At 31.2% G+C, this 15,978-nt stretch overlaps 1 protein-coding gene across 4 annotated transcripts in view; it reads right to left on the bottom strand.

The window, feature by feature from the left end:
- Positions 1-15,978, bottom strand: part of CSMD3 (CUB and Sushi multiple domains 3) — an 831,873-nt gene that overhangs the window by 78,059 nt on the left and 737,836 nt on the right. For all 4 annotated transcript variants that reach the window (XM_054692020.1, XM_054692021.1, XM_054692022.1 and 1 more), the window contains 7 exons: positions 11,955-12,073; positions 10,788-10,857; positions 8,919-9,035; positions 8,056-8,265; positions 4,398-4,586; positions 3,534-3,711; positions 2,567-2,712 (listed from right to left, as the gene is read on the bottom strand). In XM_054692020.1, the coding sequence (XP_054547995.1) occupies positions 2,567-2,712; positions 3,534-3,711; positions 4,398-4,586; positions 8,056-8,265; positions 8,919-9,035; positions 10,788-10,857; positions 11,955-12,073 (1,029 nt within the window). The remainder of the gene's footprint in view (positions 1-2,566; positions 2,713-3,533; positions 3,712-4,397; positions 4,587-8,055; positions 8,266-8,918; positions 9,036-10,787; positions 10,858-11,954; positions 12,074-15,978) is intronic.

The following is a 15,978-nucleotide window of genomic DNA, read 5'->3' as shown; positions in this document are numbered from 1 at the left end:
CTGCTCTGTCTCTGGTGAATCCTCTCACCCCCCACACCTCTGGTCTGTACCCCAGTTCTTGTATGCATAAATAATAAATCTTTAAAAAAAACCTGCACAGGCCTCCCCTGGTGGTGCAGTGGTTGAGTGCTGGGATGCGAAGCTGCCCGCAGCCTCTGCAGTGCTGGTTCGATCCCCGGACACTGGCGAGGGTCCCACATGGCGCGCAGACCTCTCCTGCCGCCCGCTGCTCCCCTCAGCAGTGTGCTTCGTTCCTTCTGCCTGTTCTGTTCCCTGCTCTGGCTCTGGTGAATTCTCTCACCCTCCCACGCTTCTGACTGTACCCAGTGCTTGTATAAATAAACAAATCTTAAAAAAAAAAACAAAAAACATTTATATTAAAAAAAAAAAAAAAAAAAACCCTGCACACTGGGGTCTCCCTGGTGGCGCAAGGGGTTAGGATGCAACCTATGAAGCTGTCTGCATCCTCTGCAATACGAGTTCGATCCCCGGCCAGCCAGGGAGTGGCCCACATGGTGCAGCAGACCTCTCCTGGCTCGCCCTCTGCTCCCCTCAGTAGTGTATTTTAGTCACTCTGCCTGTTCTGTTCCCCACTCTGTCTCTGGTGAATCCTCTCACCCCCCATGCCTCTGGCCTGTACCCCAGTTCTTGTGTGCATAAATACATAAATCTAAAAAAAATTGCACATAATTCACCTAATATATGCCAATAATTGAAGTAATTTCTACACATATAGTAGCTCCTTCATCCTATCAGCAATATTACCCCATGTGGTTTTACGCAACTGGAAAACAACATGCTAAACAAATAATTTTTCTTTATTATTCCTAAGCTAATGCTAGTTTTCTCATATATTTTGAGTCAAAACCTACTTACAAAAATGAGATGAAACTAATTTTGGGATGACAATACACATTCATACATTGTCTGTTACAAATCCGCATTCATATTTTAGAGTGTATAACTACCTTCTTAATCCTTTATTCTTCATATGATTAAGTGCAAACACACACTCACAAATTTCTTTTTCTCTGACAATATTTCCCCTTTATGATGTTGCCTAAAGTTTATAAAAATTTTATACCCCCTATATGATTACCATATGGATATTTATACTCCATAAATGAATAGTCCTTCTTTATTGCTTGTTCAGGCAGGACGCAAAATAATAAAAATTATGTAGGGATCCATGGAGAGAGAAAAGTTATAAAATGCAGTTTAGCAACTAACTTACTTTTGACCTTAACTATTTTAAAATTTATTTGCTCCTGAGTTAAGATTATCTATAGTAGTAATGCTATCATTGCTACCTAAAACTGAACCTACCTATTGCCAGCAACAATACCTAATTCAGTAAAAAAGGCAAATAAGTTAATAAAATATAACCAGTTTCAGCAAAAGTTCACTATTGAATGCTCACTTACTAATTGACTATACTGGACCATAAATGCAGATCTAGCAGTTGTGGGCTATTACAGAAACACAAATTTGGTATCATTATTGGTTGATAAACATTGATATTAACAAATCAAATGTTATCTGGCCTATTCTCTATTTCTAGATCCACTTTGTTTAGAATATCTTTAAGCATAACCATGTTTGAATTCCCATAATATTCATGAATACAAATTCGACATCAAAGATGTCACTATTTTGTGTTTAAAAATTAGGAAACGTTAAATTGTCTATTGATTTAATGAACGAAACACATGTTCCTCTTGCACGTTTTCATGCTGTTATTGCAAATTTAATTTGGTAGACTTAAACCTGTGAAATATTCATGGAATTAGTCTGACAAAATTACATGAAGCAGAGTCTGTTTTATAGAACTATGGTCACAGCAGATAAAAAGATAATAATTAGAAGCAAACATTTTCCTATTTATAATGAAATATTATAAGTTTAAGATAAAATGAATTTTTTAAATAATTCTATGAAGTCAAATGAATGTTGTTTCAAAAAGTTAATGACACAGAAGATCCAGAATTATTCTATACAGAGTTAATGCTGAAACTCTTCATAAATTATTCCACAGAAATAAAAGCTATGAACTTAATGATCTGGAGAAATCACTTAAAACAGTAAGATTGTAGAATAGATATAGTTTGGAAGCAAGAGTAATATGATTCAAAACATAAAAATATTGAATGCTAATTTTAGAAAGACTCCAGCAGGTTGAAAAGATTAAACATTTTGTATTGAAAAATCTATTGATGTCTCAAAATTACATACAATAAAATATGAACAGCTGGTTCTCTTTTATTGGTTTTCATGCAAAATGATTATTTTTTTCTTGGTAATTACAGACTGATTTATTTCCTATTTCCATTTGCATGATATTGTATTCTTCCTAAACACTTAAAAGAGGTCATTCTCTTCAAGTAACTGTGTTTGAAATGATAGAAAGCATAAAATTTTAATATCTTTTCAATCAGCTATATACACATATACATATATGCATGTATACATGCATATATGTATATACACATATATTAAAATTGATGTATGTATTTACCAAGACAATTTTAAACAGCTTAAATGAAATAGAAATTTAAATAATACCAACCGTGATAACTGAGCACAAAAAAGCCACTTGTTGTGAAATCACTGTGGAATTTAATTAGAATCTGATTCGAAGTGCTATAGACTGATTCCAAAGCAGTATTGCCACTGAACTGACCAATCTGAGGCGAGTTTTGATCTGGTCCATCCCTATATAAGAGAGACAGAACAGGATGAGGGAAGAGAGATTTAGAATGATATTTTTTGAGAGTTGAAAGTATCACATATGAGATGATAATGATCTTGTAGATTAAATAAGCAATGACAGCAAAATTACATTGGTTTAGTTTGTTTATTTCACTGAAAATATCTTTGAAATATAAAATACCACATTTTTTATCAAAATGCGAGCCTTATTAACTACAATCAAGCATTACAATCAAGTACATTGTCTTTGTTTTCCTGACAAGTGATATCTACTTAAATACTTGAGAATTATGCCCCTTTAAAAACTTCTTCACTACAATCTTCAGAATCATAGGCTAATAAACTTTGACGGAATCTTAAAATTTATACAGTAGTTCAATTAATTACTTGTCAATAATTTTGAAAAAAAGGTGCTTCAATTAGTAGAATAATGTAAATATTTCATAATAAATTATAACAGAAACACAACAGTTAAATAACTGACTTGAATATGGGCTTTGAATTTCACTTGTTTTTGAAATAGAGACCTTTCTTACCTGAAACTTTGATATTAATTTTGTTTTTATATGTTGATTTAATTAAAAAATAAATCTCTTTTCATTATTCAAGCTTTTGTTCTTAGTGTTTAGCTACTTCATGGGAAAATGGGCCAGAACCTATTTCTCTTTCTGTCTCATTCAATAAAACACATATTATTACCCTTAGTTACACCAATTCAAATACCAGGTGACAGTTTGTACAGAGAATTGCAATATATCTTTAATCCTACATTGTTTCACTGTTACGTAGAGTTCAATCAATTAATAACAATCCTTTTAGCTTACCAGACAGTAATGAAATCATAGATTGGTTCTGTTTGAAGGACAGTAAAATTGATGTAGATTCCATTCCCAGGAGGTACTCTTACAAGCCAGAAACAGTCTTGAAAGTTTGGGTATTCATCAGGATACCCAGGAGAGTAAATGGTACCATTCATTGCAGTTATATTCCCTCCACAAAGAGCTAAAGATAGAAAACAAAGTGTTATAATAAAATAACAAGAAGCTGACTCTAATGGAAATGGTGATATTTCATTCCTCTTAATTAGGATAAAATGTATCTGTGCTGTGTCTTTACCTCAGTGGAGATGCATAAAATGAAGCTGGTGTCCACAACAATATATGATTAGCTTTCATTTTTCCATGTGAGGTATGCTTATAGTATTAACTGTCACTAGATTATTAAATGGCATCTTATTTTTGCTTAAATATTTTATCAACGCATACACTATTTAACTTTTGTCTTACATCATGTATACATCTGAGGCTTCATAAAAAGTTCAAAGCATTATAAAGAGTTATTTTAGAGAAAAGGAACCTACATTCAGAAGCAGCATGTGAGTTAATTTTTCTATATGAGGATCATTATTAAACACATAGAGATAAACTCGTAGGAAATCAAAGGTGCCAATCAACTTTAATTTCATTTCTAAATTGGGAAGTTTAGGATTGCTGCCAGTAAAGATTAAACAGTTATTTCATTAGGGGGTATTAGGAAGGTTTGATCTGGGTACTAACCATGAATCTTCAATTGAAAGAGAACCAGTGTATTTCACATGTTATTTGAAGAGGAAGACAAACAAAAGAGCTAAAACCAGAATTAGTAAAATGATGATGCCACCTAAAAGATATTTCAAATTAGAAGCATACCTTCACACCTTGGAAGTGGATGATTCCAATTACGACTCACACCATGTAGGCAAGTGAGAGCTGAATTTCCAATTAGTGTGTATCCAGGGAAACATTCAAATGAAATTGTTTGACCCACAGTAAAATCATTACCAATTACAAAGCCATTTCGAAATGGGCGTGGATCAGGACAGCTTTGCAACTGATAGGCTGGAAAAGGGAAAAAGGAAGATATTTTCACTTTCAGAATTTTGCAAGTCCCACAGATGGATATTATTTACAACTTACAAAATAGTTGCAATCTTGATTATATTTTCACTAGTGATTCAGGTTTATAATTGCTGTCATTGACAATGTGACATGAATTTTTTCTCATACCTGCAAATCTCATATTTAAAATAGTACACCACTAAAAATGCATTGTTTTATCACTCGCTTTTGCAATATATCAAATTGCACGTTTTATAATAAAACGTTTATTAATAAAAATGTAAGGTACTCATTCAGCTATAATTTTAATCAAACATTCTGATTCTTTTTCAGGGAATGTAATCACTTTCTAGTTATACCACATGAACATATAGTAAAACAAACATACATGTAAGTCAAATTCTGATATTTTTGAATTTTATTTTACTCATTTTTCTCTATCAGAAACAACAATCCCTCTGTTGAGTTTTTCCAACATTTAATAATATAAATTACTAGCAAACAAACTTCCTTTTCATATAAACTTTACACTTCAGTTATATTTTGTGCATTGTAGTATAATTATGTATTTATTCATACTCCTCTTGTTCTACATTCCACATGAAATCAAACTCCTGTTTTTACTGTTTATCATTGTTTTCTAAAGTCTTAGCTATTGTCTTTCATATAGCAAGAGCTTAACAACTATTGTTGAACAAATTTTATACATTTGAATAGTGAATATACTCATATATTTCAATGATTTGGAATTTATTTTAACTTATTTTTAAGGAAAATTTTTATTAGAATCAATAAAACTTAAATTACTGTAAATAAGACACTAAGTTGCTATTAACTGCTGAATCCCCAAGTTAAAAACTTACATGAGAAGATGAGTAAGTTATCCTTTTGTTTCCTAATATGTCATTTTATTCTTTTAAATATTTATTTATTTATTTGTTTGTTTGTTTGTTTGTTTATTTATTTATTTATTTGTTCAGGCACTGGGTACAGTCAGAAGTGCAGGAGGGTGAGAGAATTCACCAGAACCAGAGGGGAGAACAGACCAGGCATACTGACGAAGTACACTGTGACAAAGTACACTGCTTAGGAGAGCAGCGGGCGGCAGGAGAGGTCTGCACGCCATGTAGGACCCTCGCCAGCAGCCGGGATCGAACTGGCACTGCAGAGGCTGCGGGCAACTCTGCAACCTAGTGCTCAACCACTGTGCCAGTGGGGAGGCCCGTCATTTTAATTTTTAAACTACAAAAATCAGATTTAATGAAAAATTCCTTTAAGATAATTTTTATTCTTACTCAGTATTTTTATTTTTTAATAAATATATTTATTTATTTATTTTTTAATTGAGGTAATATCAGGGTTCCCCCTTTGATAATACCACCATAATGTACCCACTGCCAAATAGCCCGTACTCTACAACCATAGTTCATTGTGCTTCCTTCTCTCTTTGTTCTTAAACTTTGCCTATCACTCCCTAATTAGTTCTATAGTCAGCTTTCAAGGGTTAGTTTATAAGCTTGTCTTTATCTGACCTTTAATTTGGTTTCTCTCTATTCCACATATTAGTGACACAATTTGGTACTAACTTTTCCTTCTGACATGTTTCACTTAGCATTATCCCTTCTAGATCCATCCATGTTGCTGCATGTGGCATGATGTTACCTTTTCGATCACTAAGTAATATCCCATTGTGCATATATATATATATATATATATATATATATATATTATATCATGACCTCTTGATCCACTCTGTATTTTTCATTTGAATTAACATTCCAGGCAAAAATAAATATTAAAGCCAAGAGTCCTTCCTGAAGTTTAAGTCAAGTATGTTCCCCTTTGATGATTAAGAATTGAACCTAATTCTTAAAAGTAAAGTTAGTTCAATTATATACATGTAACAAAATATAGAGAATTTTAAAATTCAAGGTAATTCACTAATAGTATTTACTTAACATTGTAATACATCACAGTTCATGTCAACAGGATTAATATATCAATTGTAATAATAAAAACATATCCTTTATGCTTACATTAAGTAAATGATTTTTTCAGACTCATGAAAAACACAACTTGAATGAAATTCAAGTTGATGTTTTATATCTTTCAAGTAAAAATATTACTTTGAGAGGCAGAGGGAAAATGAGGCAAGGATAAAGAAAATGAAGCCAGGTTTAAGGTAAATAGCAAAGTGCTTGACATAAGGTCTTGTACACTTGCTAGAAAAGAAGCAAATACAGCTCTAAGTCTTCTAGCAGCCAAAATGAGAGAAACACGATCGGTTGCCAAGTTTTGAAATAATTTCCTTAGGAACATGGTTAATTCTTCAACTAGAGGTAGTACAAATGATTCTAATTTTATGTGAAGGATGCTATGTGGTATAGCATTCCACTAAGTATGCAAGCATAATGCTAATTAAATTTTTTAGAACCATGTACTTTGATGTTACAATGTCTGCTTAACTACTTTTAAACTTTCTTCTGGGTATAAACTTTTATTCAGCAAATGCTTTTTTTTTTTTTTTTTTTCCCAGCAGAATTTATTGCGCTCTTACTGCTATAGGCAATTGAAGTACATCAATGAACAAACATACAGATCCTGGTCCTCATAGATCACACATTCAAAATTATCACAAACTCATAGAATCCTTTAAAAATAAGGGCTTAAATTTAATCAAATTTTAAATGGTTTTAATTAATTGGAAGTAGATAAATGTTTGATTTTAAATCTTAGACTTTTGAGATCCGATATAATACAGTGGTAATATAGCTCAAATGCACTAAATACTTATCAATCATATACACCACAGTAGTCTTTTTGTTATATAAAATTCAAAACAATATATCTGGGTGGTTGTACTGCTATCTCCATCACGCAAATGAAGGGACAGAGTATGAGCCTAGGCTATATTAGATTGAACAATGAGTATCAGCATTTAATCCTAACTTTACCTGAGTCCAAATTCTACATTCAAAAGTGACAAAAAATTGTTTCAGGCAGCAATTTTATATTACAAATGGGTCTAATGTAATGTGATTTCAAAATTTATTATAAATAAATTTATAAATATAAATTTATAATTTATAATTATAAAGTAAAAGAAAATAATTTTACATGTAATACTCATACAACATCTTTTCAATATGATCATTTTGATATAAAAGGTAAATATTTTATATCCAGCTTGCCTTGCCTGCCTTGCCTAGCTACATGTGTATGAAGAATAATTCAGTCAGTCATAGAATTTTTTCATGGTTAGGATTTTTCTAAGTTGTCAAAAAAAGACAATTCCACCATACAGTTGCCTGAAAAAAATGATTATTTAAAAAACTTCTTATCGAGGAATCCCTTGATTTATAACCCTTTCTTTTTCTAAAATAGAATATAGGAAATACTTAGAGTTAATTAGATTTTTGACAGTCAATTTGGGGCTAAAAAAACATTCACTTTCTCTTATCCCTCTCACCTTGGTAGACAATGTGGAACCCTTGTTTATTTTGTGAATAGTCACTGTGAAAATACAAGCTGGTTTCATGGGTTGTGCTAAATAAGGAAGATGGTATTTGCGGTCCACTAAGTCGGCCAATAACAGTACTAGTTTCTGAGGATCCACTTCTTACTTCCAAATAATCATGTATAGTTTCTGTAGAAAAATTTACAAACTGGAGATGTACACCTAAAGAGGAAGAAAACAAACACATAATCCATTTAAAATAAACAAATTAAACAAACACACATCACAGATATGGTCTCAAGATCTGAAGAACAGGTTTGTTATCTGCATGAGATAATTATATCATTAGACTTAAATGGTATTGCATCTATATGCATATTTAAAACTAACATTAGAAAATTTGTATTGCATTTCAAAGGCAAAATCTCATTAACTACATACAGCTTTCATATATTCAATAGAGTAAATAATTTATGAACTATTCAGTTACAACACTAAGAAACATATTATTTTAAAAATTATACCTGAATATATGTCCAATTTATCATTGTTATACACATCTAACCCAGGCCATATTCATATATATTAATTGAAAAATATCATAAACTAAGTTATCTATCTACTTATATTTCTATGAATTTTAAAAAATGTTCACATCCTTGCAATTATCCAAATAGTCCAGGTGTAATATATTTGGCTTAAACAATAATTATCATTCCAATTTCACTCCTTTATTTGTTTACATGATTATATTTACTGGAATCCCAAAGTAAACTACTACTCGTGAATATTTCAAAAGTTATTATTAGACATTGATCTTTTAAGGATGCATGAATGCTACTGAAAATTCTTACATGTGTTTTTAATATACATACCAAAACCTACGGGCAGTTTTATTGTCCAAGTGCAATCTAAACTGCTGGGGTAGTTTCCAGGAAACCCAGGGCTAAGAATCACACCACTAAAATCTGACATAGTACCACCACATTGAGCTGCAAGATAATAGAAGTCTCACATTAGCCAGGGCAGAGAAACACTTTACATTGTATTATTGAAATAATTTCAACTCTTAATCAAGTCTCTGAGTTAAAACTATTTGATATAAATTCAAATATTTTCAATTCTCATTCAGCACACACTAGTAATCATATATAATCAATTGACAATTCATTTCTAAAATAGCATAAAAAGACAACATACTTCCTCAGCTATAAATACAAGCTAAATCAATTATGGCACAGCAGAGAGTAGCTTGTGTGCAGTGAATACAATAAAATCAGATCAAATCAGATCAAATCAGATCAAGGAGTACATGTCCATTACCACAATGGGCAGTTTACTTCTCATCTTTAAATACTTCCAGTAATGCTTTGATTCATTCCAAAGATAATATAATTTAGAATAAAACCAAACTAACATCCTTCTTAAGTACTGTTTTCAAGAGAGAGCATTCTTAAAAATCTTTTCTTTTCTCTTTTTTGTGGGGAGGATAAATAAAGCAGTCAAAAAGAAACACTGGTCTCTAATCATAACATGTGAGAAAATTATATTTAACTTATGAGCTATGACTTCACCTTATCTTAAGAGAATCTAGACAAAGAATAGGAAGAGAATCTAGAAAAAGAATAGGAATGTACAAAATAAATTTGGAAAGATTTGGCCCAATATGAAAATTTAGACAGAATTTATAAATGTACTTGCCTTGTAATCTCTATTATGTTTATTTACAACTGATCAACTAAGCAAAGACTATAAAAATGAGAATTCCTGATTTTTAATTTTTACATGATTTAACTATAACTATTTAACATGTACTAAGGAGCAATTGTACTTTAGAGTTAGTTAATACACCCCCTGTATACACATATTTTAATCATTTCATCACAGACAGATTAAAATACATGTTTATCAATTGTGGGTTTAAAAATATGTTTTCAAGAATGCGCATCAAGTTCAACAGAACATTTACTTGCATATTCTTTAATTTCTTATAAGAGAAATAAACCCATACTCAAATTTCAGGTAATACATTATAAAGAAAAAAAATCATTAGAAATTTTATCAATGTTCTGCATGATATTCAGTGACCAGTTTGACAGTTGTATTTTACTCTGTGAAAGGAATAAATTATATACCAATTAGGTATTTCTAGGAATATATATTTTATACAATACATATAATACATATAATTTTTGCAATCGATTGACATGTAATCATTCTTTAAAATTTGTGATTACTATTCTGATTGAATGATATACTTGCAATTGGTTGGTTCACTTATATGCATAATATAGAGAAACTGAACAGAGAGTCACGACACACTTTCAAACCACACACATATCCTTTCGTATATTCTGTATCCCAATTACCTGCCAACCCTAATGTCATCTCATGAGGTGTCATGATTCCTTTTGTAGACTCTCAATTACTCCTCTACTCTGGCTCAATAGGATATTTACTTATTTTTCAATCTATGGGACTTTCTATTATTCTGAGAAAACGCTCTAAGGGCTGACAAATCAAACACCTTTTCTTAATTGTTACAGTTTTTGCATCCCTTGATATTAAGTGTGCATTAAAACTTAAAATTAAGAAAGAAAAAGTAAGATATGAAATATTTATCTCAAAACATCATTTTCATAAAAATATGACAAAAGGAAAACTCTTATGTTTGAACAACACATACAGGATGCATCTTGAAAATATATTAAATTTTATAAATGATTTCTAGTTCTTTAACTTACCCAAACAAATTGGGATTGGATAATTCCATCTTCTTACAGGTCCAGGCATACATGTAATGTGAGAATGACCCTAATTAAACAAGAAAGTTCAGTTCAATGAACATTTGGAGAAGTCTAAATTAAATATAGCATAGTGAGTGATTAATGGGAAAACAAGCTTAAATATATATAGGCACTTTTATATTTTTATACTTTTAGTGGAAATGGTAGTATGACTTAAGATAATTATTTATCTTATTTTCATTATAATAAAATGAAAAATATACAGTCTAGATAGAAAAATTGAAACTCAGTATCACATTAGCTATGCTTTTAACACTTTTCTATCAAAACATGTTATACTAAGATACTTCAATGTGATATAAGTGAAGTGGCCATGTATATTATTACTTATAATAAATTGTAATGTTCAAGGTGAGACATGTTAAAGAATGGTTATAAAGTCTTTTATAAAGATATTAAAACAAGTCAATTAAGGTATATTAAATTTTTAATTGAAATTTATACAGTCCAGAAAGATCTCTTTGCACTTCTGAGACTAGTAATTTATGATGCCATTTTAAAGACTATACATTATTAATTTTTAATTTTGCTTCTTCTAAGGAATTTATTTACTTAACATGAAATAATTTCTGCCTCAATTCTTTGTCTTAATTTCTTAATAGATCTATTTTTTAGGGAAATTTTTGTAAGGCCATAAATTTGAGACCCTCCATAAACCAATAAGAGGAAAATCAATGTAAATGCACAAGATTAAAAACATACATTGCCAATCTATTTCTGTAGCAAAATATATTTAGTTAATTTCACCAATTTGAGGAGTTTATTATCATGAAAGTTTCAGTTAATGATTTAAGTTGCACTTCATTTTTCTTTCAAATCTTAACAACCAGGTATTTTGCCACATCCTATATGACTACAGTGAAAAGTGACTATTAATTTGATTCAAAATTATTTTTTGGTAAACTATAAGAGAGCAAATTTAGTCTGTTCCAGAAATAATTCTCATGTTTATGTTTTATGGAAAATTGTATGCTTTTGATTTAAGATTAAACTATGCAACACAGGATTAATCTTGTGTTACAATTTGTGTATTACCAATCACCAGTTTTAAAATATTCTAAAAGGGCAATAAAAATCAAAACTGTAATTTTAAAATGGACTCACCTGAAGAGAATAGCCTTGATCACACTGAAAGGATACCACATCACCAACCATATATCTGTCTCCAACTTTAATTCCACTGCTAGGAGTTTGTGGCTCAGGACAAGAATCCAAACCAATTGCTAAGAATATTTAATAATAATAGAATAATTACTTTTGATATGCTTAAAACATGTATATCAAATTAGCAAAATTGAATAGTGGTGTCATTAAAACTAGATTTTACACTGAGACATTAGGAAATGCTAATTTTAAGAGCAATGTGATTTGAAACATCACTATAAAAAGATGTCTTTTGAATTTTCATGGCACTAACCAAGAGATCACAAGTTATGATCATTATTTCTTACATTCCACCCTAATTAATTTTTTATGTAAAATAAACAATGGTTTCTAAAACTTCCTTAAATAATATGAAATTAAATTTACAAAACATCTTAGTAAAATGACTTAAAAATATTTGGTTATTTCATCCACATCACCTGATTCCTTCTTCCTTTTACAGAATGGACTCTTAATTTATGAAATATATTCTGATTTACCTTTTACATGTACAATTTTTAAATATAAGTACATTTTTCTTCCCTAAACATAATATAATCAGATAGGAAGAAAACACGTAGGTCACTGAGACCAGGAAAGTAGTATGGAAACATTATTATCTTAGCATTACAATTCATTGCTCAACATAAACAATAAAAGCATACTAAATGTTAATGTCTCCTAAAATGATACATTTAAAGGCTTGAATAAGGATCTTTTTTCCAACAGCTTTTCAAATATGTTAATGTACTAATATGAAACCCATTTTATCTTTAAAAAAAAGTTTATTATCCATTTACTTATAATTCATATTTTAAAACTAATCTAATGCTTATCTAAATGGATATTAGGAAATAGTCACCACTCCAAAGTCACATACATATTTATTTCTTAAAGACATTAAAAACTAACTCCTAAAGTATGAAAATACTTCATATATTTCCTTTGCTTCTTGACTACACTATTTCCTTCTATAGATGTGATCATAGTACCACTCTGTACATTTCCTTTATGACACCTAACATAACCTAATGACAAACAAGTAACTGTAATCAGTTGTTCAACATTTATCTTCTCTCTGAGAATGAGAGCTTATAAGGGCAGCTTTAAGCGTGGCATTGTAAGGAAGCACTCAATAAACATGGGTGTATGGATGAATAAACAGTGTGGAAAAAAGTGATTTCCTATTTTGATTATTTCTTTTTTTTTTTTTTTCAAATATTAAATTTTTATTTTTATATTCCCCCATACAATTGCAAATGCCCCATTCTGACCCCAATCCTTCCCCTCCCGCCCCCCACCCCCCAAAAAGTGTCTCTGGTTCATAGTTTTTGTTGATTTTGATTTTCACTTTCTTATATTCATTTTCCTGGTCCCTTATTTAAGTTTTCTAGATTCCTGCTATGAGTGAGACCATCCGGTATTTTTCTTTTTCTTTTTGGCTTATTTCGCTGAGCATGATCCCTTCCAGTGCCATCCATGTTGCTGCAAATTGCATGTGTTTATCTTTTTTGAATGCTGAGTAATATTCCATGGTATATATGTACCACATCTTCTTGATCCAGTCATCTATTTTTGGGCATTTGGGTTGTTTCCAAAGCTTAGCTATTGTAAACAGTGCTGCTATAAACATAGGAGTGCAGGTGCTCTTTGGAATTGATGTTTCTGTGTCCTTTGGGTAAATACCTAGGAGTGGAATTGCTGGATCATATGGAAGCTCTATGTTTAGTATTTTGATTATTTCTTAATATAAATATTTCTGTAAGTAGAAAATACTCTTATCTAGTAACACAACAGTCAGAGTAATTAAACATTATGTCTAACAACATAACATTTAAGAATAGAAAATCAGGGCCTTCCTGGTGGAAAAGTTAAAGTTGGCGCTATCAAGCTATCAGCAGCCACTGAATCATGAGTTCGATTCCCGACCAGGGAGATAAGCCAGGGAGATAACCCACATGGCACAGCAGACCTCTCTTGTCTTGCCCACTGCTCCCCTCATCAGTGTATTTCAGTAGATCTGCCTGTTCTGCTCCCCATTTTGTCTCTGGTAAATCCTCTCACCACCACACACGTAACTCTGACTTACACTACAGTTCTCATATAATAAATAAAAATAAATCTTCAAAAAAATATGAATAGAAAATCATATAAAAATAGTGACTTTGTTAGAGTTATGATTAGAGCAGTAAGTAAGGCAGTGAAAGGAATGATTGGAGTGGCTATTTGGGAATGCATTTGAGGTAGTCCTTAAAGAGATTAGGAGAGTATATGGACTGGAATTCCATTACCTGGTGTTTCCATTGATTTAGTTATCTTACAATGAGTCAAAATTTTTGTATTTTTCAATTTGTGGACAAGGAATAATTACCATTAAATTATGGCCTATTCATAAAACTGTAAGTATTAATGACATGTTTCCCCAACTAGATTTTGAAATCCAAGAAAATATACATTTGTTTTAATTTATTAATTTAGTGTACTTAATGGACCTTACACATTCAATTCATTCAATATCACAGAACCCTATTCAGGAATTACTACATAACCCCTCCAAAAAAGAGGGGGAGTTAAAATATAAACATATGTCTTCTCAATATGATTTCACCTTCCTTTGGTATAATCATAGCTTCTTTTTTTTTTTTTTTTAAGATTTATTTGTCTATTTATTTATTTATTTATTTATACAAGCACTGGGTATAGTCAGAAGCACGGGAGGGTGAGAGAGTTCACCAGAGCCAGAGCGGGAAGCAGAACAGGCAGAAGGACTGAAGTACACTGCTGAGGGGAGCAGAGGGCGGCAGGAGAGTTTTGCATGCCATGCGGGACCTTCTGGTGGCTGGGGAGCAGCCGGGGATTGAACCGGCACTGCAGAGGCTGTGGGCTGCTTCGCAACCCAACGCTCAACAGCTGCGCCACTAGGGAGGCCCAATCATAGCTTCTTGGGAGTCCTGAACAGCAAATTTATTACTCTTCAGCATTAAGGTCATTCTTACTGAGAAGGACAAATTTTATACATGTTCATTTCTCTTTTATTTCTCTCAAGTTCTCCATTCAGGGTCAGATACAAAGAAAACTATTAATATCCAGAAGTGGTGATTTCCTTCCCCCATAGGAAGATAGATAAATCTGTTACAATTATAACATCTAATACTGAGAACCATGTTTTTAAGAAAAGGTTTTCATAAGATATATAGATAGTGAAATATTTATAATGTTTAACTTTAAAAATGTGATACAAACTCTATAAACTATGTAATAACAATTTTATAAGATAAAATTTCATATGCAAATAATTACAGAGAAGAATGAGCAAAAGGAAACATGCCACTGCCATTTAGCAACAGTTGTAATTCTCAAATATGAGATTAGTGGTTATTTGTATGTCCTTTCTTGAATTTTTCTACATTTCTGCATTATTTAAAATGAACATAGTTGTTTTTGTAATACAATCACTTATCTATTAAATGAAATAGCACTAATAGAAAATTTTAGGTTATAAGAACTCGCTTTCTTCTATTTTCCTAAAAGAGATTGAGTTGGACCAGTCAGCTTGTGGAATATGGTTGTTTCAGGCAAGAAAGTAAGATAATGAGGTAATCATGTAAGACAGAGATGTCATTATTTTGCAGTTGTTTTTTTATGTACATAAAGAAAGTAATACAGAAATATTTGAAAATACTGGAGTTAATCATTTTTATTTACATAAGTAAACCTGTAAATGCTTAAAGAATAACTTAAAATTTTCTTCTTTAACAAATTATTTTTTCACTTCCTTGTGACAAAACCAATAGGTTATTTGTAGAAATCAACAAAAGAGAAATTTTATTAAAATACTACAAATGAATCCCCCCTGCTTAACATAGGCAACCAAAATAATGAGTTGTTTAATCTCCATGAGTAAAAATTATGTAAAATCGTGTCCTTGGAAAACAAAGATGTTCCCTGGATGAATATTTAAAATAGGAATTGGATCAAAATGAAC

Source organism: Talpa occidentalis, unplaced genomic scaffold, assembly GCF_014898055.3.
Source record: "Talpa occidentalis isolate TD23 unplaced genomic scaffold, MPIMG_talOcc4v2.1, whole genome shotgun sequence".
In the NCBI taxonomy this organism is placed as follows: domain Eukaryota; kingdom Metazoa; phylum Chordata; class Mammalia; order Eulipotyphla; family Talpidae; genus Talpa; species Talpa occidentalis.
The sequence above is the reverse complement of the archived record's forward strand: the minus strand, read 5'-3'. Positions and strand labels throughout refer to the sequence as shown.